The sequence below is a fragment of the Protopterus annectens genome, chromosome 9.part0 (assembly GCF_019279795.1).
Source record: "Protopterus annectens isolate FY-2018-M chromosome 9.part0, PAN1.0, whole genome shotgun sequence".
NCBI lineage: Eukaryota > Metazoa > Chordata > Ceratodontiformes > Protopteridae > Protopterus > Protopterus annectens.
The window spans coordinates 411,697,226-411,725,150 of record NC_056743.1 but is presented as its reverse complement, the minus strand read 5'-3'; the positions used below and the strand labels follow the sequence as shown (position 1 = coordinate 411,725,150).

At 41.1% G+C, this 27,925-nt stretch overlaps 1 protein-coding gene across 2 annotated transcripts in view; it reads right to left on the bottom strand.

Moving 5' to 3' along the window:
• SLC39A14 (solute carrier family 39 member 14) overlaps positions 1-27,925 on the bottom strand; it is a 1,521,355-nt gene that overhangs the window by 190,241 nt on the left and 1,303,189 nt on the right. Inside the window, exons 5-6 of one of the 2 annotated variants that reach the window (XM_044082945.1) lie at positions 24,925-25,094; positions 24,311-24,433 (exon numbers count right to left, since the gene is read on the bottom strand). In XM_044082945.1, the coding sequence (XP_043938880.1) occupies positions 24,311-24,433; positions 24,925-25,094 (293 nt within the window). The remainder of the gene's footprint in view (positions 1-24,310; positions 24,434-24,924; positions 25,095-27,925) is intronic. The other variant, XM_044082946.1, reaches the window with a different exon arrangement.

Below are 27,925 nucleotides of genomic sequence, written 5' to 3'. Positions count from 1 at the left end.
CTCTTGCTCAGACAAAACTACTGGAGACGTATCTCTTTTCCTTTTTGAGGGGGTGTCTTGGCTTCCCCTAATCAGCATGATAAGGTCTTCTGCCATTTTAAGCATTTGAGACTGAGGCAAGGTAGCAGGCACCTGAGAGTGGGTACTCGTTTCTTTGGGTGTGGTTCAAACCCTGGGCCTAAGGAACTCTGTTGTTTTCGAAAGAACGGTAGTCGCAAAAGAAGGCTTCGGTTTGTGTTGAGATTCAGTGGTGCAAAGGACTTCCTCGGAAGCCGGTGCCTGCTCAATGGCTCTGGACCGATCCAAGGTAGAGATGACCACAGGATCCTTAAACGAAGAAGAGTTCTGCGGCATACCAGACTCCAAAAGCGCTCTGTAGCAGCCTGGGAATCAAAAGAAGCTGGAATCAGGGGCTGCGAAAGCACCTCACTGAGTATCGTTGGACTGACGACTAGCTTAAAAGAAGCATTGTCGGAAGGTCTGGACCTGTGTGGTCTGTCTCTGTCTTTAATTTTACACTTTTTCAGAAGATCTGCTGTCGGATGGTTTATCTAAGCCATATCGGAATCTGAATACTGTAAACCAAAATATCTGGCTACAATAAGGCCCGACAACAGATAGTTCTGGCATTAAACAAAGCACAGAAGCGACAACCGGGGACACCGTGGTCTGGGCCTAGACAAGTGACGCAGTAAGAGTGGAAGTCTCGGTGTGGTATTTGCTTTACACAGGCGAGAAAATTAACTTTTTCTGGCATTGGTTAGGGCAAGAAAAAGGATCCCCAACAGGGTACTTAGCTTTAGAAGACTTCAATTTCAATTCAGAAACAAAAACTCAGGTAGTGGCCGACCGGCACTCGTGTGAACTGCTTCTGCTTCAGGCTCCACGGCAAGAAAGACTGATGTAATGGTGTCAGCTGCCTTCCTTTGTACCACTGATGACCTGACATCAGTCCTCAAGCGACAGCAACCGACGCAGAAATACTAAGTCTATGGTATTCGGGCCGACCAAGGGCTACCCTGATAGGGATAACCCAAATGTGATGACTGCAACAGTGAAACATGAAGAAAGTACAGTTTTGTACCTACCATAAATGTAGATGTCCGATAGGAATGCATCTGCAGTCCTTACATATGGGTTGTCCTGCCTCAGGCAGCCCTTCGGTCGGCCGGATTCCAAAGTCTGGGTCCGGCGTCGGCTGATGTCGCCCTTTCCCCAACGTCAGAGCGCCTGGGATATAAAAGCGTCAGCCGACGCCATGTTCCTCAGTTTTTCTTGTCCCAGATGCCAGGTGCCTTCTAAGGAAGGCTACATTTGGAGAGATGCAAAAAATTCCAAACATGCACAGTAATATAAAACAAATACACCATAATAGATAACCCCAGCTAGCTATAAGAGGGATAAGTACCCAAGAAATACCACAGAGGGGAAGGAGGGAGGGTAACCCTGACTGCAGATGCATACCTATTGGACATCTACATTTATGGTAGGTACAAAACTGTACTATGTCCTTCAAGGATGTATCTGCAGTCCTTACATATGGGTAGAATACCATAGCCAAGCTGGGGGTGGTAGGATCTAAGAAAAGGATGGTGTAGCTAAAATGCCCTGCAGGACTGCAAAGCCTACTCTGGATATGGAATATAAGGGTAAGTTGTAATGCTTGGAAAATGTATGCACGGAGCTCGATGTAGCAGCTTCTAAAATGTCCTTGGTAGCCACCCCTCTTAAGAAGGCTGTGGAGGTGGCTGTGGCTCTGGTGGAATGAGGTCTAATGTTAGCTGGCACAGTTTTGCCATGAAAAGAGTAGCAGAATCAAATGCAATTTCCTATCCATTTTGAAATTGTCTGTTTGGAAATTGCTTTTCCTTGTATACCAGCAGCATATGCTACAAACAGCTGGTCAGTTTTTCTATAAGTCTTAGTTCTGTCCAAGTAGTAGCGCAACTATCCGTGAATGTCCAGGGTATGCAGAAGTTTCTCCCCCTTGTTTTGTGGATTTGGAAAGAAGGTAGGCAGGTGAATAGCTTGGTTCAATGAGACCCTGGATACCACCTTTGGCATGAATGAAGGATTGGTTATCAAAGAGACTCTGTCCTGATGAAAAATAAGAAATGGTTTTACTGCCATGAGGGCTTGCAATTCAGATACTCTTCTTGCTGAGGTTATGGCCAGAAGGAAGGCAGTCTTCCAAGACAGGAACTGTAGTTCTGAAGATGCTGCTGGTTCAAAGGGAGGTAGAGTTAACTTTTCCAACATGAAGTTAAGGTCCCATGCAGGCACTGGTGGTTTCCTTGGAGGATTGATGTTTTTAATTCCTCTTAGAAACTGCCTTAGGAGAGGATGAGAGAAGACAGGTGGATCAGTATTGTATTCTGCTGAAATTGCTGAAGCATGAATTTTTATGGAAGAGTAAGAAAGGCCATTATGGAGCATGTCTGCCAAGTATTCCAGGATATGTGCCATGCTCATCACTGTCGCATCTAGGCCCTTTGCGCTGCTCCAAGTGCGGTATCTTTTCCATTTTGCTGAATATGCCTTTCTTGTGGAAGGCCTGCGAGCTTCCATGATGATATCCTTCACTCTCTTGGATAGCTTTTCCTGGTGAGGAGTCAAGGTATTCTCCAGGTTGTCAGCTGCAGGGGTTTCAGGCTGGAGTGCAGAGTTTTGTAATTGTGCTGTGTCAGAAGAAGTGACCATTGTGGTAGAGGCCACGTTTTCGTGCATGACATGCTCCTTAGCAGTGGGTACCAGTGCTGTCTTGGCCAGTCCGGAGCTATCAGAATCACTTTTGGCTGCTCTGTCCTGATTTTCAGTAAGACCTTGGTCATTAATGGAAGAGGTGGAAATGCATACACTGTTGAGTGTTCCAGCTGAAAGAGAGGGCGTCCACTTTCCATGCTTGTGGGTGGTATGTCCTTGAGCAGAATTTCTTCAGCTGATGGTTGTGATGGGAGGCAAAAAGATCTATGTCCGGCCTCCCCCATGATTGTGTTATCTGAAGGAAGATGTCTGGGTGCAGCATCCATTCGTGTGGATCCATGATATTTCTGCTTAGGCTGTCCGCCAGTATATTGTCTTTTCCTGGCACAAACTGAGATTGCAGCTCTATATTGAGTTTTAGGGAAAGCTCCCAAAGATTCATTGCCAGCCTGCAAAGAGGGTAGGAATGGGTACCTCCTTGCTTGTTTATGTACCACATAACTGTGGTATTGTCTGTCCTTATTAGCAGGTGGCCTTGATGCAGAAAGTGTTTGAAGGCCTCGATTGCATGTATCACTGCCAGCATTTCCTTTTGGTTTATGTGCATGCGCAATTCTTTCTGTGACCATAGTCCTTGGATGCATCTGCCCTCCATGTGTGCTCCCCATCCATGGTCTGAAGCGTCCGATGTAATGGTTTGGCTGGTTATTGGTTTGCTGAAGGGCAGGCCCCTGTTTGACAGGCTTGCTTGAGCCCACCACAGAAATTCCTTTTGAAGGCATGGAATGAGTGGTATCAAAGCTTCTAGGTTGTGACTGTGCTGAGACCATAAACTCCTTCGGTACCATTGTAGTTTCCTCATATGCAGCCTTGCTTGTGGAATCAGAAGAATGCACGATGCCATGTAACCCAGGGCCTGCAGGATTTTCCTTGGAGTCAGCTGAGTTTGTTTTGTCAGATTTTCGAAGTAATCCGGTAGTTGTCTTTGTTTTTCTTCTGTGAGAAAAGCCATTTGGGTGGTCGTATCTAGTTCCGCACCCAGGAAAGTTATTCTTTGGGATGGAACAAGTCTTGATTTGTGAATGTTGACTGTGTATCCCAAGGCCTGTAGTAGGCGGATGGCATAATTCAAGTGTTTTACCAAAGTTTGTTGGCTGTCCGCTTGTATAAGGCAGTCGTCCAGATATGGGTATATTTGAATCCCCTGAAGTCTGCAGTGTGCAATTACTGATGCCAGGCATTTCGTGAATACTCTGGGCGCAGTAGATAAGCCAAAGGGCAATGCTGATAATTGATAATGCTCTGAACCTGCAAGAAATCTGAGGTGTCTTCTGCAACTTTGTCTGATAGGGACATGCAGGTATGCCTCCTTGAGGTCTAGAGTTACCAGCCAAGACCCCTTGCCCAGCATGGGAAGGAGTTGCTGTAGGGTCAGCATTTTGAATTTTGGCACAATGAGATAAGTATTCAGTGCGGACAAGTCGAGAATAGGCCTCCATTGTTTTTCTTTTCTTGGGACAAGGAATAGTCTGGAATAAAATCCTTGGCCTTGTTCTGCGAGAGGAACCTTTTCTATAGCTTTCATTTGCAATAGGTTAGCAATTTGTTTTAAAGCCTCTGCCCTTTGATTCGGTGGCAGGTTTGGCATGCCTTTTCTTTTTGGTAACGTATGAAAGTGGAACCTGTATCCTTTGTCTATTATTTGCAGTGTCCATTTGTCCCTTGTAATACTGTGCCAATTTCTTGAGAATAAAGATAGCTTTCCGCCCAAAGGTGCTTCCAATTGAGCCCTGGTTGGCGGGGTCAAGGTAAAGTCATTGAGTCTGTCCTTGTGCAGCAGTTGTAGGTCCTGCACTACCTCTCTGGTTAGGAGGCTGCCACTGACGTCCTCTGTAGGAGCCTCTAGCTTGCCCTCTACCTCTGGCATGCCTGCTCTTGCCTCTTTGAAATCTCTCTGTGTCTGGAAAGGACCAATTCTTAGAAGGCCAATTTATGCTGAATCTTGGTGGTTGGACCTGGAGAAAATCCTTGACTGTTTGTACAGATTTAGCCTTTTCCTCAAATTTCTTTAAGACCTCCTGAGCAGTGGAGCCAAATAACTTTTGCTTTTCCAGTGGTGCATCCAGCAGCTTTGCTTTAACATGATCTGGCAGGGTTTGTTCCTTCAGCCAAGCATGCCTACGTATGACTGCACCTGTCATTGCTGACCTACATGAAGCTTCCAATGCATCATAACCACACTGCAAGAAATGGTTGTTAACCTGTTGTGAGTTATGTACCAGATCCTGAAGTGACTTATGATCTAGGGGTTCAGGTGAAGACAGTTTTTTATGCAATTCATCTAACAAATACTCTTGGTACTGTATCATATGAAATTGACAATTTAATGCCCTCACAGAAATGGTACTGTATCATATGAAATTGACAATTTAATGCCCTCACAGAAAGAGTGGAAGAAGTATACACTTTTTTACCCCATCTCTCTAAAGCCCTGGACTCTCTTTCAGAGGGGAGTGGATTCTTAGTAGTGGCAGTTGCAACCCCTTTAGGGCCCTGGGAAATAGTTTCTGGGTCAGCAGAGTGGGCCTTGTAAAGGAAATGATGCGAGTCCGGGACCCTGTAGTACCTGTCGCGTTTGACAGGAGCCGGAGGAAGGGAGTCAGGGGTAATGCTAGACTCAGAATACACATCATCAATGACATTTAAAACTGGAGGAATAGCCAAAGGTCTATGCTGAGGTAAATGCAAAAAGGTCCTTAATCTCTTCCTGGAATCGGAGAATTCCTGGCCCTGCCATTGGAAATTCTCTCTCATGGAATGAAGGGTCTCCCCAAAGGACAGCTCTTCAGGAGGGGAGGCCGAGGGAATAGATTCCTCTGCATCAGAATCCTCGTAGGCCGTAAAGACCTCCTCCTGGTAGTCTGATAGAGCAGAGCCATTTGAGGCCTCATCAGAGGACTGGGGATCAGTGGGCTCAACCCTGGACCTTTTGTCTAAAGGAGGTTGAGAGCCCCTGTCTGGATGCGGCTGAGAGCCCCTAATTAAGGAAATAAGGTCCTCAGCCAAACTTAAAATCTGTGAACCTGTAGTGGATCCCTGAGGAATAGCCTTGGGAGGCAGAGATTTTGGCTGTTTAGCAGCTTTAGCCCTTGTGAATGCTTTTATGGACATGGATGCAGGAGGCCTGGCTGCTCCACGTGCTGGCGTAGTTTTGTCTAGGGGAATGGGGTCGGATGTTTCCTGAACACCGGTTTCTGAGGGAAATTCTATAACCGACTCAGAAGAGGCCTCCGGGGCCGAGGTTGTCGGTTGTGCGGTTTCCACAGTTGGAAGTACCAAGGACTCGGTTTCAGCCGAGACCGAGACACTCGCGGTAGGCCTAGGCGTGGTTTCAGCTGAAACCACGGTCCGCGTGTGTCGGTCCTTGTCCTTCCATTTTTTGGTTAAATGAGAAGTCGGAGTCTCTGACGGCATATTATAACAGTAACTAGCCCCAAAAAATTCCTCTGCAAACTCCGACCGACGCCTAAGAGTGCGTCGATTGAAGGAGGCACAGGCAGTACAGGCCGAGACGTTGTTGTCTGGGCCTAGGCAGGGGAGGCAGTAAGAATGGAAATCCTTATGAGGTATTTGTTTCCCACAAGTTAAGCAATTATTAATTTTAAGCGTTTGATCTGACATCGGCTGAGGCAAGAAAGAGTCCCCAATGGGGTACTTAGCTTTTGAAGTCTTCGGTAGCTGAAGTTACAGGAGCTGGCCGACCGTCACTTGCGAACTGCTTCTGCTTCGGGCACCACGCAGCAAGAAAGACTGAGGAAGATGGCGTCGGCTGACGCTTTTATACCCCAGGCGCTCTGACGTCGGGGAAAGGGCGACATCAGCCGACGCCGGACCCAGACTTTGGAATCCGGCCGACCGAAGGGCTACCTGAGGCAGGACAACCCATATGTAAGGACTGCAGATGCATCCTTGAAGGACATCATCTGTATTATTATCGCCATTTAATATCCTCACACATTTTAAGAACAATGATATAGAATGACTTACAGACTACATGTCTCAGATAATTGGTCAGATAAGAGAAGAATGAGCAACAATCACAGAGAGGTAAGACAGGTTCATATCTGCAAACAATACTCATAACCGCTTGTACGATCCCTTAATACACTACACGCAAAAATAATAAATGAACAAATAACACTTGTATAGCTTCATATTACTGTAGATCGTGTTGCAGATGATCATATGCAGAATGATTTCAGTTCCTTGCTACAAAGCTGTTTGTGTGGCAAAGAGGGATAAGGCAACCTTACTGTGTTCTGATTCCTTGTAGTGAGTTGAAATCCAGACCTATGAAGAAATATTTCATGTGTACTTACAAACATTTTTAGTGTTTATTTCAGATTGCTTTTCTTCATTTTAACTACTTATCCTTTTATTTATGTTTCAGTTGCCTGCTGCAAAGGTGTTTGTGTGGCAAACAGGGATAAGGCACTCTTACTATCTAGTGAAGGTTCATTGGAGTGAGAGTTCAAATCTAGACCTATGTAGAAATATTTCATGTGCACTAACATTTTGTAGTATGTATGTCATAGATTACTTTTCTTCATGTCAACTACTTTTCTCTTTTTTTCTCTTTTTTTGCCAGTGTTTTCGCTATGTACCACTTACAGCAATATGGGAAATGGAGGAAATGAATGCAAGATTTGGATGTGCTCATCTTGTCTGCATGAAGAGTGGCAGTGCGCAAACTGGAATTATGGCCCACACAGGAAGCAGACAAAACACTTGCAGACAGGGTGTTTATAAAAAAAAAAAAACAAAGGTCAGAAACAATATACTGTTGTAATTTCTGTGTTTGATCATGCAACTGAGTTTAGCAGTGTTGCGCAGCGGGTAGCAAGGCTCTCCAGCAGCTGCGACCATCAAACGCCTGCAGACAGGACTCACCAGACACATTCAATTAATTCTGTTGGGCACTGCACAAACCCACTAAGCAGTGTTGCACTGTGGTTAAAACAGAGACCATAAGAATGACTAGGAAATTAGAAAATGTCATGTAACTAGTTCTGTGGCAGCAGGTGTTAAGTGTAAAGTTGGAGTACAGATGGTGCTCGGTGTGACATCTCCACTTTGTGCCAGTAATCAAGGAGCCTAAATCCTCACCACTGACACTGGAGAGAGACATGCACTTGGAATACAAATGGATACACTCAGTATTTCCAGATGCAGACCTCTCTGCATCAAGCAAAATTTTCCTTAAGAGCAACCAGGTGCTGGTTCCTCTCTATATCTGTCCAGACCCTCAATAAGACTCCCCACTGGCACAGCTTAGAGTCCTTAGCTGGGGTTCCAAGCTAAGTCCTCCCACACTCTCTGTGAAAACAGTGCTTTGTGTCCCTGCTCCAAGCAGCTGACACACACTCTGAGATATGATTTACACACACACACACACACACACACACACACACACACACACACACACCTACCTACCTGAGAAAGGCTGCATCAGATTCACCTCCTGTGCCCTCTGTTATCATTACTACTTGGCAATGTTGACCAAACAGCAAGGCTTTCAGGAGAGGCCAGAGTTATCACCAAATAAATATATGCAAATACTCTCAAAACTTAAATATTTTTCTAGAAGGACCAGCCACAATGAAAAGTTTAAATATACTTAATAATAAATAATAAAGAACAAGAAAATAGTTAAATACCTATTTTCAGTAAACACCAGTTTCAGCCACAGGGAATATTAAAAACAACACTGATTAAATTTTTCACACAGTTATAGAAAAACAGTATTTAGCTTGTCTCACTATCTATTCCTGATTGACTAAACAATCTACTGTTTCTACTTACTGAATAGAACAAAGCAAGATGGGTGAGTGGTCCTTGTTGTCAGATCCAAGACAGAATACAGAGTGCTGCTGAGCCTTCAGTCTCCTCTAATATTAAAACATTACTTCTGTACAGAATGACATCAAACATCCGTTCATCTGATTCTGTTTCTTGCACTATCCCCCATCACTAGAAGCGACCAGGGTTTAGCATTGCTCGGATGTGGTGCAGCTGCTGGAAGCCATAAAACCATTCCACTCTTCCTACAGGAGCTACAACCTATTCTCTAGCAGACATTTCATCTCTGGCTCCATTCAAAACTGTGGGATAACATCATTATGGCTTAACCAATAAAGTAATTTAATTTCAAGAATATCTGTCAATGCCATGTGGATTAAGATTCACTTCCAGTACGTGCTGTTACAATGTATACATTTAAACAGTTACAATAATGCATGTACATCTGTCTTCCTTCCAGCATGGCACACTGTTAATACCTTTTAACACAAACAAACCTCACAAATACATTTTCAGCACAATCATTTGTACCAATCAGTTTGATATACAAATGACATATACATATTTACAAAATTCCAGCTAGCTGTGCTGGCATATGTTACATATCCACTGCCTTATTTCTCCTGGCATGGCTGCCAGTGCCTCCTATTATCACATCGGGTTCTAGTACAATGTGTGTAACCTATTTTTACTATTGTGACAGTGCAGTTTATAGCAATGAACTGAAAAATAGATGTGTTACTTAAAACTGTTGCCACAAGAATACTGAAGTGTAGAACTGCCATACACATGGTCCTGGGTTCTAATACACGATATTCCATACACTTTTACTGTTGCTCCACTTCCCATTATATTCACTCTCACTTATAACATTTTAGATAGTAGATCTGACAGGAGTTATATGTATGAGGGATGATGCACCATTATTGTGTTTTCAGATGCATGACTGAGGGTATACCGTCTACTATATTTCTGTAAGTATTATTCTGCAATCTGGACTTGCATGGCCTCTACAATTATATAAGACACAGATATAACTGGATCTATATCCAATAACCTTGTCAGGTCACACACATATATGCGTAACAGCTCAAACTGTCACTTTTATTTATGTACAATTCCAGAATACATCTGAGCAGCACTTCTGTGGCAAAGATGGAAAACCAACATTGTGGAAGAAAATGTTTTGTCCCTTATGCCTAGGTTTGAATCCCACAGTGTAAAAATCAGTTTTCCACAATGTTTAAAGACAAACAAATGTGTCAGGTTATTACATGTATGCCCCAGGTGCATGTCTGTAAACTTAACTCAACTAACAACTGTCAAAGAAAGAGCAGGAACTAGGCAAAGGTCCTCTATAAGTAAAACAGCGATATTTTTCAAAAGGCCTCTTAACTCACTTAATAGTTACCTCCCAATTTCCAATACGTACATTTCCAAGCTACATTACCAGACACCCCTTAATCTAAATTCAAGTGACAGATTAACCTTCCTGTTTCAAATATTTAATTCCTCCCTGCTTGGCACTGTTGTGCTCAACTTAACATCGTGCAAGTGAGGTTGGCATTGTTGCTCGGGTTTCTCACTATCAGTAAACGTGATAACTGGAATTGGTGGGAAAGCATCAGTTTCCATTGTTCAAGTTCGGCTGGTAGACATGTCTGACATTAAAGAGGAAGGTGCCAAGTATAGGGCACAGAGGTGGGATTTCCAAGAGTCCAGGATATTTACTGAACTCCTGATAAAGCACCACAGCCAAAGGCCTCTGCAGAAGGACTACTGTGTCTGAGGTATGGAATAGTGTGACCCTGGCTGTATCCAGTGCCACTGGTATCCCACTGACTGGAGAGCAGTGTAGGCATCATTTTAATGACCTACACAGGCATAAAAGGGATACTCTCAACTGTTGATTGCATGAGTTCGAGACTGCAGACGTCCAACAACTATGTAAGTATGACAATAAGACAGTATTTTTAAGACATAGAAAGCTAAATATCGGCAAGGCTGGTATGCAAAATGCTCTTCTGCTCTTTCTCCAGCTCCCACCACACGTGAGTTCAATTAGCTGCATATGTTGCTCGATTGGAGAGACTGAGGGAAGCAAGTGGTATGTATGCAGCAGAAGAGAAGTGTTACTGTAGCTCTAAACTTTAAAGATAGCTTTTTTGATCTTTTATACAGTTGTATCAAAGCATGCATATCCCAACTGTAAAAGCAACTATCCATGCATTAGTCTGTAGCACAAACCAATTGTAGGACTCCAACAGCAGAATGTAGTCAGAGGTTGTGGATTCAAATTCCACAATTCACAACTATACAATACTGTTATTTCTTCAATTGTACGCCTACGCAGGATGAAGAAGCTGCTCTCCCTCAAAGTTCATAGGAGGAGAAGACATCAATCACTTTAGCCACTAGTGGAGTAAAAGGACAGTGAAAACAGTCCAGTGTGTGAGGATTCTATTCTCACTGTCTCCAAGCTTGATGGGCAAGAGCCTGGGTTGTCCTGTCCTTCACCATAATCACAGCATCCTTCAACCTTTTTTGTCCCTCACCGTCCCCGTCTCATCTTGTTTGCATTTGCTTCCCCACCTACCCAACTTATCTGACCCAGACATACCTACGTCCCTTACCCAGCAGTCATCTTACTGAATTAAAAAAAAGGCACCTGTCCGACATACACACACACAAAAAAATGTATCCCATACATAGCTCTCCATTTTGCACATGTCTTCTTGACACACTTGGTTCGGTCCAATTGGCTATACAACATGATTATGTTTTTGTTACCCCTCTCTCTGAAGGTGAAAGTTCAAATTCAGCTAATATTCTGCACATATGATTTGTTTTTACTGTTGAAGAAATGGATAGCTATGGTTCTTTCCTAACTCCAGCCTGCACATTTCTGTATTGCTTTCCTTTTGTTCTTCTCCCTGCTTGCTGCCCATTTCACCATTTTCCTATTTACCCCATTTTAACACCTACAATCTGGTCAAACAATAGAATCACAAACAACACACACATAAGTAACAGAAAAAGTATTGGATCCCTTCACTTTTTGGCCTCTGTGTTTTAACAGAGTTTTGCATCATGCAGGAATGTCAAGCATCGGTGAGCAATGGAAAAAAGCTGCAGTTATCTCCACACAAAGCTGCTTAACCCTGCTACACTATGCCAACACACGGCAACACATATACTATAAAGAGCTGATGTCACTGCATTATCATTGTTTATTTAAAAGTAATTACAATTATTAAATACACCTGAATTTGAACCTGATATCATCTGGCCTCAAAAAGGAATGTGTCAACACATTTACATCTGCTGCTTCAGAGTCAGTTAAGCAGCAGGAATGTTGCATAGACTCACTACTAACTCTCAGATGTCAGCAATGCAGCTTGCGTTTGCTCGATGCTCAACTATGCGCAAACATGGAAAGTACTTGGAATGCGTATCTTGCATGTACAAACACTTTGCCAACCATCGCGCAAATCTGCTGCTCACTGCGCTATGGAAAGGTAAATATGTATTTCTGCTATCTACTGTCCATTTCCTGTCTATAACATGAAATTACATGTGGAAACAAACTGAAGGCCCTATCTAACAATATGTCACATATTTACAATACCGCCATGTGTTGCCTACCCCGAGCATTGAATGCCTGGTGTCTCAGTACTTTTTCACACATACATTACCTACACTATAGAAATTAATATCATATGTTGTGTGATATGCAAAGAAGATCAATCTGTCAACATGTAGTACTAGAACTAGTGATCTATATGCCTAAAAAGCTTTACTACAAGGCTAGTGATGGAATCAGAATGGACCTTTACCCACAAGGGCATGGTTGACTTTCAACACACTTGACCGAACCCATTTTGGTTTTGTCAAGGGTACATCTTGCTTATTAAACCTAGTGGACTTTGATACTGACCCCAAAGACCTGGATGAGGGATAACAGAATATACCGCCTACGTTGAGTTATCCAAGGCCTTTGACACCATCTCCCATTCAGGTATCATACAGAAAATAGCCAAGTGGCTCATCAACAGAACACACAATGTCAAAGTTGGGGACTGCAACACCACCACTAGACCGTTTACCAGTGGAATACCACAGAAATCAGTGCTGGGCCCTCAACTGTTTGGAAACTGTCTCTGAGTTCCAGCCAAAGGTAGATGGGCTGTGGCTTACCAAGTTTGCAATAGACAGGATGCACTCATATACAGTCCCCCAACTATGTTAACATATTACAGAAGGGGCTGACATAGACAAGTGATTTGGTGCCAAACTCACAGACTGAACCTTAAAGCAAAACATGCCTCTTTGTCCCTTTTGGCAATGAAGAACCCCTGCTAACTATGATATACATAGCACTTCTTGTAAGCTCAAACAGTGTTTCGGTACTTGGGAACACACTGATAGCAATCTAGACTTCAATCACTGTGTGTCCATAGTGGTGAGACACATTCTACACTGCACACCTCATAACTAAGGCAATCACATCCAAGACCAGGGAGGTCATAGATCTGCTGTAGTCTACCGTCATCAGACCACTAATTAAGTACAATGCTCCCTTCTGTCTATACCTCACCAGACATCTGAATTTTGTGGCCAGGAGAATCCAAGTCCTCCAAAATATGACATAATTGGAAAGACTGAAAGACCTGTCACTGTACTCAGTATCATGAGGACTGCTAACAGGTGATCTATGCTTGGCCATCAGAGCAGTCTCAGACCCTTCCTATGGGAACTGCTGGACATCTTTAAATCAAATGGGACAAAAATAACTTGCTCCAGGGATCTCACCTTAGCCTGCGACATAAACAGAACATTCTGGGGAGACCGATACATCTCCCAGCGATTGCCACTCCTCTGTAGTAGGCTCCCAGCAGTGCTCGTCAATTATCCTATTCAAGTGCAACCTTGACAACTGGATGGGTGAGTGTAAATTCACCTTTGGGTTGGCACTCATGTCCATCATGGACAAAGCCAGTCATAGCTGAACACAAGACCGTTCTAAGCTAGTAACCTCCTGTGAACCTATGAACCTATGCAGGCCTTCCAACATGTCCTACTGATGTCATCCACTATAAGTTGACCTGCTGTGTTGTAAATTCAGACTTGTGCAAAGTACTGAGCTCTGTAATCTGTGTACTTAGGTAGGGGTTCTGTCCTCACTGCAATCAACTGTGTGTGTGTGTATGTGTCTAGCCAGAAGAGAAGTGTGTATCCTACAGTTACTGCTCCAATCTCATGGATTGAGAGTATTATGATACTTGCACATGCCTACACATCCATTTCATGCAGGCCTCTCAACATCTTCTCTCCAACATGCCCTGTTGATGTCATCCAGTACAAGTTGACCTGCAGTCTTGTAAATGTCAGAACTCTGCTGTGGCACTTGTGTAAAGGACTGAGTGCTGTAGTCTGTGTACTTTGATAGGTAGGGAATCTATTCTCACTGCAGTCAACTGGTGTGCGTTGTGTGCGCGCACACTACAGTCAGTCTTTTACACCAGCATGTGGGACACTTACTGCCATATTCTCCTCACCAGACACCGCTGATGACATAAGTTATAAAGTGTTGTCGGAGACACTCCAAGTCAGACTTGAGCTATGGCACTTGCCTTAAATACAGAGTTCTGTAGTCTGTGCACTCAGGTAGGGGTTCTATGTGTATGTGTCTGTGTATTGCTTGACATTACAGGCAGCATTTTACACCAGCATGTGGGACACTGTTACTGCCATAATCTCCTCACCAGACACCTTTGATGTCATCAGCTATAACTGATTTGTGGACATGCACTATTCCCAATAGGCCATGGTCAGAGACTGGTCTGGTGGCCAGGGAGAAGTTACCTAAACCTATACAATACAGATTACAGGGTACAGACTTCAGTCTATCCATATACATCATGGCATGGTTTGTATGCACTGTGTTTTCTTGGTGAGTAACCTGTGTGGTCTCTCCAGCTGCTGCATGCGTCTGTTGAGGTATATGCAAAAGAAAACACTATACATTTTTTAATTTCTCTAAGTTTTTTGGGTTTCTAATACCATGACAGGAATGGACCCCATTCCTAAGTCAAAGTACAATTAAAGTTCATGAAATTAGTATTGTTTCAATCTTTGATGTCAGCCAAAAGTGCTCTTCGCAGCACCTGCAATTTGCCCAGTAATGACTCCTTCTGCAGTTCATATGGAGTTACATGGATTGGTATCATATCCAAGTACGATTGTAGATTCTTTTTTTTTATAAGTCCCGTTGCTACTACTGCTAATGGAACTGTCTGGGTATCTTTCTTCCACATTGCTCTCGTTTCTGCCCGCAGATCCTGATATTTTTTTACTTAGTATCTCTCGGTATGAAAGACACTGTAGTCACTGGGTGTGGTGATTTCAATGATCAATGCTACTTCTGTCTTCTTTTCCTGGACCACTATACTCTATATTAGTGCTATGATGAGGTTTGAGTACAGTGCAATAATATAATCCTGAGATCTGAATACAATGGTATGACTTAAGATGTGCACAACATAGGCTTTCAATACCAGTGTGGGCTCTTGGTGGTCGAAGTTTCACATTGGTATGTATGTGTGTTTCCAGGGCTTGCATCACTACGTTTCAGTATATGTAGTTAGCATGGAATTCCACTTTGCAGATGGCCAAACTAAGGACACAGTTTTGTATTTGTCTGTACACTGTGTCACTGTCGCCAATCATTTGCTTGTGTTACCCCCTCCTGTAGTATGTTATCATAGGTGGACTCAGTGATTGCACCCAGTATACAATAATCAGCAAACATGGTAAGCCAAAGGACAGATACTTTAGCCTGAACTTTCAAGAAATAGATTCCAAACAGTAAAGGGCCAATCACACATCTCTAGGTTACACCAAAGGTGACAACTCTACTGGTACAAGTTGATTCACCAACTTTCACAGTGTATGTTTTGTCACTGAGCCAGCTAGTTACCCATCTAGTGACATGAGGTTTAATTTCTAGCTGGGAGAGTTTTCAATGATCCCTACATGGGGAATTGCATTCAAATCCTAGGCCAGTTGAAGACAGCCAGTATGCACTGTCTTACCTTCATCCAGGCCTATCACACAGAATCAACAGACTGTGACAACACCACAGATCGCCTATCAGGTGACTCATCACATACATCTTCCTGACAATGTTGAATACACACTTTAACACACCCTCCACACAGACTATGTTGCTGCAGAAGGGTGGTTTTAACATGGATCCGTGTGAGTTGGGACGGCAAGAAAGACTGATGTAATGGTGTCGGCTGCATGTTTTATACCCCTGACATCATGGAAGAAGGGACAGCAACTGACGCAGGACCCAAGACTTTGTTAATCAGGCCGACTGAGGGCCACTTGCAAGCAGATAACCCAAATGTAATGACTGCAACAGTGAAACACGAAGAACATGGGTGTTTTTAACATGCATCCGTGTGAGTTGGGGGGGGGGGCAGTACCCGATGCATGCATGTATAGACACATTCTGACTCTCCTCATCTGTGAGGCAGACCACCATGTCTTCATGGACCTTTTCTAAATGGACACTAGTGATATCTCGGCTGTGTGCAATAGACCTGTGTGATTTGTTAATGCTATATCATGTCTGTTACATCTGTTAGATGTCCTCAAAGAGATCGTTGAGGGGATGCATGACAATACTAAAGCCTTTGGAACATGACAAGCCCAAGGCATTTGACACAAATCCACACCGAGGTACTCACTCAGTCAAATGTGGCCATATACACCTACATCACCAAGTGGGTAGACCAGTGTGTCACATGCAAGGCATCTAAATATGTTGACATTTGTGAAGTAACCTACATCTCAGGTCCAGTGATGAGGTCTGTACATCAGGGCTGTCTGCTAGGCCCTTTTCTGTCCATTATGTAAGTGGGAGACATCACAGATGATATACATATCCTGTGTCCAAACAGATGCCTGAAGGACTACAGATTGTGGACAATCATTGACTCCAACTGTGATATTAGTATAATACAACAATAACAAACACCAAAGATTGCTGCCACAGCCATGACAACACCTGCAATGACAAGAAAACATGGGGAGATTGTTACATGCGGAAAACACACAACCCAAGTAATGTAGGCATCACACCTTACAATCAGACCAATAGTTGTGTCTTGGGGCAGATGGTAAGTGGAGCGTCCACCAGCATGTGGTCACAGTGCTGACTACTCCCTTGTATGCAGCACAACTACTGAGTATGTGAAGGACATCCACATCAGAGGCCACAATACCTCCAGAGGCATAAGATTACTGGTGGTATTATTCTGATACTGTCCGTGATTGTGCTTGCTTCATTTAATGTTGCCCATGAGCCTTTACCTGTTTCCTACTCGCTGAAGACCTCTGCTGAGATTGCACTTACTCAGGCAAATCAGTTTGCACAGCTTCACAATATGCACCCTACTCCAATTGTAAGTAACACTCCTGATAGATGTTCTCTGCATTATTCATGTAAGGATGTTTATCCACATAGACATCTTCCCCATTATTATGTCACCACGTGTGGCAATCACATAATACACATTTTCACTGTGCAGTCCCTACTGTACCAGATTTATATGTAATTGATGCTGCTGCTACAACCATCTTCCACTGACATGCCCTCTTCTGCTGTACATTACATTGTTTCACCTGTCCTCTTTCCCTGTGTTCATTCCTACAATTCATTTGTGTGTCCCTATTCAATACTCACGTTTCCTGAGTGTTTATTGTACACGGCAGCCCATGTACCCTTACAGATCATTTACACAACTTCGGCACAGAATGTCAGGAAAAGTATTTCACAATATTCTGCACTGTATACAGTGTCCTGTACTGTGTTCGGACCATACACTTAATCATACCTCTCAAATGTCCAGATATTCATAAAAATGACCAGATTTTTTCCTTTACAGCTTTTGGTTTGTTCATTATCAAATATGTGGTTTTCTGCCATCACTGGGATGATCTCATGACTGATGTGACTCAGTAATTACATACATTTCGGTTTCAGACTTCAAATCCTTCAGAACATGTATCTTAACACAAAACCGTTTTATTCTAGCATATTTCTAAACAGCAAATATGTCAAATTATGTCCCTACTTCTGGGTCACTGTCCCCCTGTTATGCTGGCCTTTGTCCAGATGCCTTGCTCTAAGCGATTGAGAGTTATTGGTTAAGCCCTGGTGTTCATTATGGCATTCCACGCAAACCTGCAGGCCTTCAATGCTCTGATTTAAACAGGATTGCTACCCATGTTCACTTGCATGGTTTCCTAGGAAAACTCACTCACATACATTATGAGTGGTGCGCCACATGAATATGTAATGAGGGCTGCTGCTCACTGCGCACACATTTAAACTCTGTGTAGGCTTTGCAAGAAGCTCTCACAGATTTTATTGAATCCCAAGGTACGTCTATCACTTTTTTTATTTTGTCTATCAGTTATTAATCTAAAATACTGTTTACCTCTCTGCCAAATTATACCACCTCACCCAATACCACTGCTATCACTACTACTACAAAAGAAAATCTTTTTCAATACAATCTACCATACACAAGTACAACTACTTTTACAATCCTGATATTTCAACAAAAAATGGAAAATTATACAGAAAATATTAACAGTGCAAATCTTCAAAACTGCTGCAACTGTACATATCTCTCGATGCAATAACTTCCTGTTTGCCTTTATTCTGTGCATCAATTTCATTCACACTTATAGTGTTTTTGTAAGCTTTCACTTAACAGCTATAATTACTTATCATATCACTACTTTTTTGAGACTGTCTTCATAAAATAAGTGATTTACTAATTAATACTAGACAGAATATGAAAGAGCAACAAGCAAGAAACAAAACTGAACTAACTCTTGTTACTCTAGGATGACGGGAGTGGAAATATTAACCACTGTTTGTCACCTGTCATTCGCATTTACATATTTTCATAAATGAGAGACCTAAAACTTTTCTAGGAAAACAGTGAAATGCCATGGTGAGACAGGAAAAACACAATATCACTTGTTCACGGAAAATACAGATATACAGCTAGATGTTTGCTAAAAGTCAGGAAGATATATAATACTTCCACATTCATAATGCTACTACTACTACTACTAACATAATAATAATTCTAAATCTAAGTGCCCTACAAAGTATAACCTCACATAAGATGAAATATTTGATGATGATCAAGAGAAATGTCAATAAAGTTAGGGTTAACATAATAGTTCAAGATGTTACCTCACATACATAAGGTACAGGATCTAATTCTCACCTTTGAAGGGAAATTGGCTAAGCTTAAAATAGCCTAGTATTTGGGTCTATGACAACGGATTGAATAGTAAAAAGATTGAATGGCTGTAAGAACGAAAATGCCATTCATAGAAATACATTTTCTGAGATCACAGTACAGTGAAAATTGGAAAATTTGCACTTTCCTCACTGTAGTGCGATCTTGGAGATGGTATATATATTTATCGGGGGGGGGGCACAGCCCCCCACAAAACAGATTTCTATGAATGGCATTTTTTGTTCTTACTTCGATCTTTTTACTGGTCAATCCATTGTCATAGACCTTACTATTTACCTATCAACTTAAGTTATAACCCTTGGAGATAGTGAGTGCTATTTGCGTTAATTATACAAATGGGCATAATTTTCAAATTTCTGTAAATATCTCAAGAAAGATTACTCATAAAGGAATTTCTTCCCATCAAGTAAAGGCTCAAGTCTGACTGGACGATGGTACTGCTGATAACAGATGTCTAAGATGTACAGAGCTCAAGATATGAAAAGTTCGAGAAAAATAATTATGGAATTTTCAACATAATAGCACTTATGTACATACTGCGAATGCCCAGACAATTATCATTGTAAAGAAGACATTTTGCTGAACAAGTAAAATCAAAGGCACACAACTGGAGAGACAGCACAAAGTAATCAAGAAGGCTGTATTGAACACAGTGATTAACGGCAATAAAATGGAAAAATCGTTTTCATCCAAACCAAGTCAAACTTCATCAGAATATACACATTAACCTAACAAGTTACTTTTAAAGGTGAATTTAAAAAGTTTCAATCAATCATATGAACCCAATTAGAGTCATTCAAAACAACATACTGAGTAAATAAAATGCTAAAATCTCATTAAAGTTATTCTTTTAAAATATCAAGAGTGTTCAAAAATGCATTCACTTGTATTGCTCGTATTTTGAAGTGTTTTAAAACCACTTAAACATTTATAAATATAAATAACTCAGTTAAAAAGTTTTATGTAAAAATGTAATGGTTCAATACAATGCAATAATGCTATGTCTGGTGGCCAAAAAATGAACCACATACAAAAAGCACATGAAATGTAAGTTTAAAATAGACTAGCTAAATGCCGAAATAAAACGTAAGGGACATAAAGTTATTGCACCCAAGTGGCATCTATAACATAAATATTGTTATAAGCTTGCATAGGGATAAGTACAATATAAATTCAATATGAATTTAATGTTGGTGCACATTTTTAAAAACCAGTAGGTAGTAAACAGTTCACAATTTAGCTACTTTAAGTTTTAAAAGAGGAGCAACACTAATATGCTTGTTGAGCCCCTGCAGTCTCCCAGAATCAAGAGTAACCTGCCAAAAGAGTTCCCGATACTCAAGGTTGGCCTCCCAAGGACCACCTCTGATGTCCATAGGAACTTGCTCAACTACAAAAAATACAAAGTTAGCACCCGTACAAGTCAAGGTGTGTTTGTAAAAGGCATTTTTCTCATTAGATGTCCTGATGTCATAGTAGTGCTCATACATACGCTTCCTCAATCTGCGCTCAGTTTTCCCTATATAAAATGCCTGGCATGATGAGCAGGAAGCCAAATACACAACACCGTTGGTGTTGCAGTTAGAAAAAGCACTACTAATAATGTCTGTTCCCCTGCTTTTAATGTGTTCTTTGTCGCAATCAACAATATGCACACATTGTGCACAAGCACCACACTTGAAGGTACCTACTTTCTTACGTTTAGTCCCTCCAACAGATGATGTATGAGACTCAAACAGGTCCTTGAGATTCCTACCCTTCCTAAATACAAAGTTCAAGTGTTCTTTCCCCAAAATGGTTAAATCAGTGAAATTAAGGAATTTCTCCCATTCCCTATTGATAGTATGTCTCAGTAAAGGGGCATTAACCCCAAAATCCATAGGGAAAATCCTATTGATCAGTTTACCATCATCCACAAGTTTAGTAATGGAACTCCCTAATGGACCCTTCCCTAACAAGGGAAAGTAGAGGTCAGCTGTCTTTGATAGAACTTCCCCTCTAAGCTTTTACACCAAATTTGGGGATATCCTCTTTCATAAGAAAATCTTTCCAGTGTGAAACATTCACTTTCAAAGTCATCGTTATTAGAAGTCAAACGACTCATCCTAATGAACTGCCCCTTGACAATCCCTATTTTTTGATGCAAAGGGTGTGCGCTATGAAAATGTTAAGTACGAGTTGGAGAAGGTCTCATTATAGTAAACAGTGGACTTAAATCCATGGTCAAGCTTGAGAATACTCACATCAAGGTAATCCATTCCATCACAAACAACTTTGTGGGTAAATGCCAAGAAATTAGTGGTATTACCAAGAAAGTCCATAATTCTCACAAGTTGGTCCTCAGAATCTGTCCAAAAAAGACAGATATCCAAAAATCTCTTATAGAAGGACCAGCATCCCCTAAACTCAGAACACCCAGCACAAACTTTCTTTCCCACCATGACAATACAATGTTGGCACAGGTGGGGGCACAATGGGCTCCCATCTCCATGCCTGTAATCTGTTGAAAAAATTCACCAGTAAAAAAAAAAAAAAAAAAAGAAAATTGTTTTTCAACACAATCTCCATTAAGCGTAGTATCATATGTAAATGATGAGAATTAACACGCTTCTCTAACAAGGCTTTTTTTGCTGAACAACTTTGGTATTTGTACCCTTCTAATTACCCTTACTGTTCATAAGGCATTTGCGTTTGTTTGGCTTACGTTTTTTAGTTTGATTTTTTTCCCAGAAAATGGTTAGGACACTAATGGATGTATGTAGCCTGCTAGAGGTGGGATATTCCACAGCTGCTAGATATGACTGGGTTATACTGTATTTGCATTATGATTACTATGTTTGTATAACTACTGTATATGATGCTGTTTTTCTACATCTGTATATAGATATTTTCTATCCAGGTTGTCATTGAAAAGGAGCTCATTACAGTCTCAGACAGCTAATCCCATTTTATCAAATGAAAAAAATTTGTATCTAAATCTGTTTCTATATGCCTGTGTGTGTACGGATGTGTACACACAAACCCACACATATGTGTATCTATATGTGCATGTGTGTGTGTGTGTGTGTGTGTGTGTGTGTGTGTGTATATATATATATATATATAAATAATACATTTATATATATATATAAATAATATATATATATATATAATATATATATATATATATATATATATGTATATATGTATATGCATATGTGTTTGTATGTGCATACATATACATATGTGTGTGTGTGTGTGTGTGTGTATATATATATATATATATATATATATATATATATATATATATACACACATATATATAAATAAATATATAGAGAGAGAATATATGTTTGCGCGTGTGTGTGTGTGTGTGTGTGTGTGTGTGTGTGTGTGTGTGTGTGTGACTTTGCTTATATAAACTATGCAGATTCCTTACCTGCCATCTGCATGGAAATATTACAGTGAGAGTAGGTGCTTACTCTTCATATAATGTTGAATGTTCAATTAATGCGCGAGTTTTACATACTGTACATACTGAGCTTAACATACTGTAAAATCTATACAGTATATGCAAGATGGTGATCACCTCAAGTTATATAATCCAAACTGCATATTTTACTGTTAGCTATTTCAAAGGTATGTAATGTGGAGCTTTTCTCCTTGAGTCTCGGCTGATTATGGGCTTTGTCCAGTTGGACTTTCCCAGTAAACAAAGGCAAACAAATAAATATAGACTTGCAACAGTGAAAACGTCAAGGTTTAGAATTTTTACTCCTTATAATTTCTTTCTGCCTTTTTTGTAATGCCTTCTGCTGGCTCTATGCCATTTTTGCAGGAATCCTGGCAGTTCTCATATCAGTTTCACTGTTACAAGAACTGCACTCCCTTGATGAAGATGATACTGATTCCAAATCAGCTGCACTTATTTTTCAGTAAACAATGCCCCCATACTGGACTATCCTTGTGTAGCCTCTTCCTAAAATTCCTCAAGAAGCCATCACTCTGCCTATACTTGTTGGTCAATATTGTTGTTGCACTCACCAGCTCCATAGGTACACTCACTTTTACCTTCTTCAATCTTAACACGGTCAACATGTCTAATACTGCATGCATTCGCATTTCAAATTCATTGAACAGTATTTTGAACTTACCCAGGTTCTCCTGGGAACTGATTTTCTTTTTATAAGTGGAAAAACAAAGACTTGCCATCTCCTGTTCCAGTGCAATCGCTTTGTAGATGTTTTCCAATAACATTTGGAAGAAGTACCGTGCTGACTTCCTGTCACATCGCATACAAATCAAACTGAGATTCTCAACTGACATCATCCAAACCCAGGTCTTTCAATATATGTAAGCTACAGAAGAGTATGCTTTAAATGTTTATCTCACACACACACACACACACACACACACACACACACACACACACACACACACACACACACACACACACATCATGACTACAACATATATCATTGTGGATATGTTAACTGATGTCTAACTTTGGCTGAACAAATTGGCCCTTACTCAGAAAGATTACTGACACTCAAGATTGATCTCCTTTCTGAAACAAAATACATTCCCAATTTTATTTGAATTTTACCTTGAAATGACTGCCAAATGAAGCTTGTAAGACCTTAAACATTGTAGCTGCTACAAGAGCAGGGCTTATAAAAGTGAAAACCCACCCAACACCACCTGAGAATGGAGACTGTGCTAATAATGCATTTGAAGTTTGACTTTTTTCACATACATCACCAAGTGACATCATAATTAAAATATCAGTTTTTTAACTGGATAAAACAATGAAATGTTTCTTAAATTAAAAAAAAAAAATGACTGCGACTGCTGCTTGAGCTGCATTCCACTGAAATGAGAAGCAAGTATTTTGATTAACAGCCTAATTCTCTTACAGCCCTCAGTATAAACAGTGAGATCACGGAATGGGTGGGTTAAGACAGCTTCTCCTTTCCCCATCTACCAAACAACTCTGGAGTTAGTACGATTGGAAATGTTAGGTGGGGGTTCAAGGAGGTTGTGTTCCCCGAAAAATGGATTTTTTTTCATTGTCAGTGAATTCACTGGTTTGGGTCTTTTTTTTGTCAGAATGAGTGTCCATAAAAGCCTACAACATTCAAAGGGACATAAATACAACTCAAAAATCACTTCTCCATTTTCTATATTTTCCCTTTTATATTTCAGACTTCAGGAAGAGATGACTATAAAATCATTTCCTACAATCAGTACTTTTTTACAAAGGACATCAAAACAAATAAATAGAGTTGAAACTTTCTGCTTTATTCTAGAGCTCAAATAAACATGGAAACTACCAATTTTTTCCTGGCTCAGTAAACAGCAAACATCTTACTCTAACTGGCATCACAACGGTTATTGTATCTTGTAGAACTTACCCCAGACTTTGGTTTCAGAATCATCTTCAAAATCTTTTCGGTGAAGAAAAACAGGTAAAACCCGCCAAATACCACTGCAGATTTAGGCACATAATAGTCTTCTAAAGGATCAAAACCAAAGGCCTGCAAGAAGAGAGAGTTAGAACGAACAGCATTCAGCATTTACTTTCTGTTGAACCCAGGTTCCTTTTCCTCTTTTCTCACTGTATTAAATACAGACATTGTGAAGTGCTTCCTTCGTAAAAATAACAAAAATTCAAGATGAATAGGAATGAAACCCTTGGATGTATGTGCACACACACATATATGTACATGTAAGGCAAGACCAATATGGGTCTGAAATTTGTACAAGCTAAGCTTTTTACAGGCCTTGAGTGTTAAAATAGCATGTAATGTGAACAGAAGACAGTCCCTTCCCAGCTACATGTACCTGTGCAAGTTAAGTACCATAGTGAAAGCAGGACATGGTTACTACATCTACAAGGCCATATTACTGTCAATACGGTCAGGTAAAATATCTGTTGAGGCTTACCTTTTAGAACATGCTTAACAGTGTTAATGAACAGAAGAGACATCAGGCATGCACACACTTGTGTAACACACTAATACAATACCTCTGGAATGAGCTGAAACAGGGCATTTGAGTACAGCGTTCCAATCGCCAGGGCTATGAAGTACAGCAGCAGTCGTCTGTAGAAAGTTTTCTTCATGAAGGGGACCACACTGGCCCCAACGAGTGAGCAGAGACAAATCACCGTCACACACAGGAAGCCAAAACCCCACACTGCATTCCAGGGAGTTGGCCAGACAGCCAGCAAGAGTGCAGTGTAAATCCATCACCATAAGAGAAGGGAGAGAAAGAATGAAACAACCCAACATGAGGATAAAAGAATAAATTATTAGCCAAATCCACTTAGATGCCAAGTAGTGAGCAGAGCTGCATAGCTTCTGGGACTTATAGGTACAGGGCAACACGACTAAATCTTCAAGTACTGGTTCAAATAAGGTGACCCCATAACAATTATGGACATAAGACAAAAAATAAACACTAGGACAGTAAATCTGGTTTAAATGTTTCTCCTCTTTCAGATCAGAATTTGAAACATCATTAGAAGAAAGTGTAGCTCCCCAGCAAAAGTGCAGTCATGCTACTGAAAATGAACTATGTAAAAACTACAGCCACTTACAGTACAGATTAAGTCCCCTTCGGATCTGGAATGGAACTTTCCAAATTATGTATGAAACTAAGAATTCTTATGCAATGACTGAGAAAAAGCCAGCAAAGTTTTACTGCAGCTATCCCATAGAAAAATTTAAAAACCAACATAACGTAACTGTTCGTGGAACATGACAGAAGTTGTATCTAAGTTGTCATGTCCACCTCAACATTAGTTTTCATACACTGTTACAGTAAAACTAAGGGTTTACTAAAGTACTCATACACTGATGAGACACAGAGCAACCAGAGTTTGAATTTGTGAGTTATAGCAACTAATACTGTCAAACTGAAATCTCTGTTAATTCTGTTTTTAAGGGGAGGCTGGCACACCCCTTAACTTCAGTAAGGCTGAATCAAGAAGGGGTGGTTAAGGGGAGCACATATCACATATTGATTATGAATGTGCACCTCAAAGCACAAGCACTTCATTCAAAACTGATAACTGGTTTCATTACCATGTTTTCAAAACAGTTTACGTGAGGGCAGGTACAGCAAGATTATACCTAATGATCAAATGCATATCAGACTGTAAGACAATTTTACTCCAGTAAGATGTTCCAAAATAAGTGGAGGATGTGGGAAAAGTCTACCAAAGGATTGGCTGAACGACTGGGCTGATAGGTGGCAGTTCACAATTAGTACAAAACAAGTACACTTGTGTCACAACAACCCTGGCATGACAGACCACAAGGAGAGAGTGAAACACGTGGTACCAGAGCAGGAAGAAGATTTGTTGTTATTAATTATACCTGGAATAGACCAATGGCAGCACAGTGAGAAGACAGTGGCCGCAGGAAAAAGAATGCTGGGCGTTTCTTCAGGAGGATAGACTCTAAAAGAAAGAGAAAATGCTTCCCACTCAGTGTGCGTGTGCGTGTGTGTGTGTGTGTGTGTGTGTGTGTGTGTGTGTGTGTGTGTGTGTGTGTGTGTGTGCGTGTGTGTGTGTGTGTGTGTGTGTGTGAATAACCTTCAGCACATACGCATTTCTGGACGTCTTCTAAGGAAAAGGACAGCAGGTTGCTGGCAGGAATTCAGTAGAAAGCTACAAGCAAGATCTGTGGGATGGAAGAGAGGGGAAGGAATATGACCAGATGCTAGAGGAATTACAGCAATCTTTCCCTAAAAACTAGAAGATACAGGGGAGATATGACATTGGTGCATAAGATCATATTGGAGGGAATGAAGGAGTCACTTTGAACAAGTACAGAGGGGGAATGAAGGGTACATGCCAAAAAGTACTTTTTCATAGAGTTGTGGACCCCCAGAATGTACTACTGGTACACAAGTAGTGGTGAGGGAATCCAGTGAGGTGTTCAAGAACACGTGTAGTTGGAAAAAATCAAAGAGAAGTCAGAATGCTAAAGCACAAAAAAGCACAAACTAGACAAGCTTCCTGCTTCCTGCCACCAAGCTACTACGATGTAGTGTGAGGATAGCGATATTACCATTTAAACCTATTAGTGAGGCAACAGATGTGACTGTTTTTGACTAAATACATGGACATTTCAGTTGGATGAATCTCACTTCAAGCAACCATATGGAAAATAAATTGCTCAAAGTGAGCAGTATTTGATTTTGGGGTTTCTAATGTCTCTGATGCAGAAATGTATATGGATTAAAGTTGTTTTATTCAGTGATTTCATTTATAGCTTTGGCTTTATTCCTTTTATGATTGATATTTCTGATTTTGTGTAGGTAAAATGCTACCTGGACACATTTAAGTTAAAAGTCATGCTTGCAAGCAGTCAGTGGAAATAGTTTCTTAAAGAATAACATTCCTAGTCTTTCGGCAAACACTTGATAGCCTGTGCAGTTTTCCAAATGCACACACACACAGATTGTGGTGTAGCTAACACATGTAGTCTCAGGAAATGCTTATTTTGGCACCCCTGCTAATGACATAAATTGGAAATACATAGCTGTTTAATTCTGAACAAAGGCATTATTTTGTATGCTTTGGCTAACATTGTATGTAGCACAGAGTATGTCAGTGAATGGCGAAACAGTTTTCAGACATGTACAAGAGACCATCGGAGTTAAACCTGTAGGATTTAAAACAGAGTACACTGCATACTTTTTGAGGACAGGAAGAACTCAAGAAGCAGCGGAATGGCAATAGACACAGAAACCTATGTCCTCATTGTAATTAGCTAGCTGCGTGAAGGACCGCTGCTGCACACAAGTCAGGGGATTTCTTCTTGTGATACTCTTGGCTCTGCATGGTTTTAAGCTCCCAAGATCAGAAGCCTCCACATGTATGGCCAGAGTGCACTGTGACTTCATATGGTAGACTTAGGCAGCATTAAATTCCCTGTATGCTTCAGTCTGAGGAATACCTGAAAGGCATGTCCCATTCATCAAAAAAAATACAAGGTCATACTTTCCCAAGACAGGAA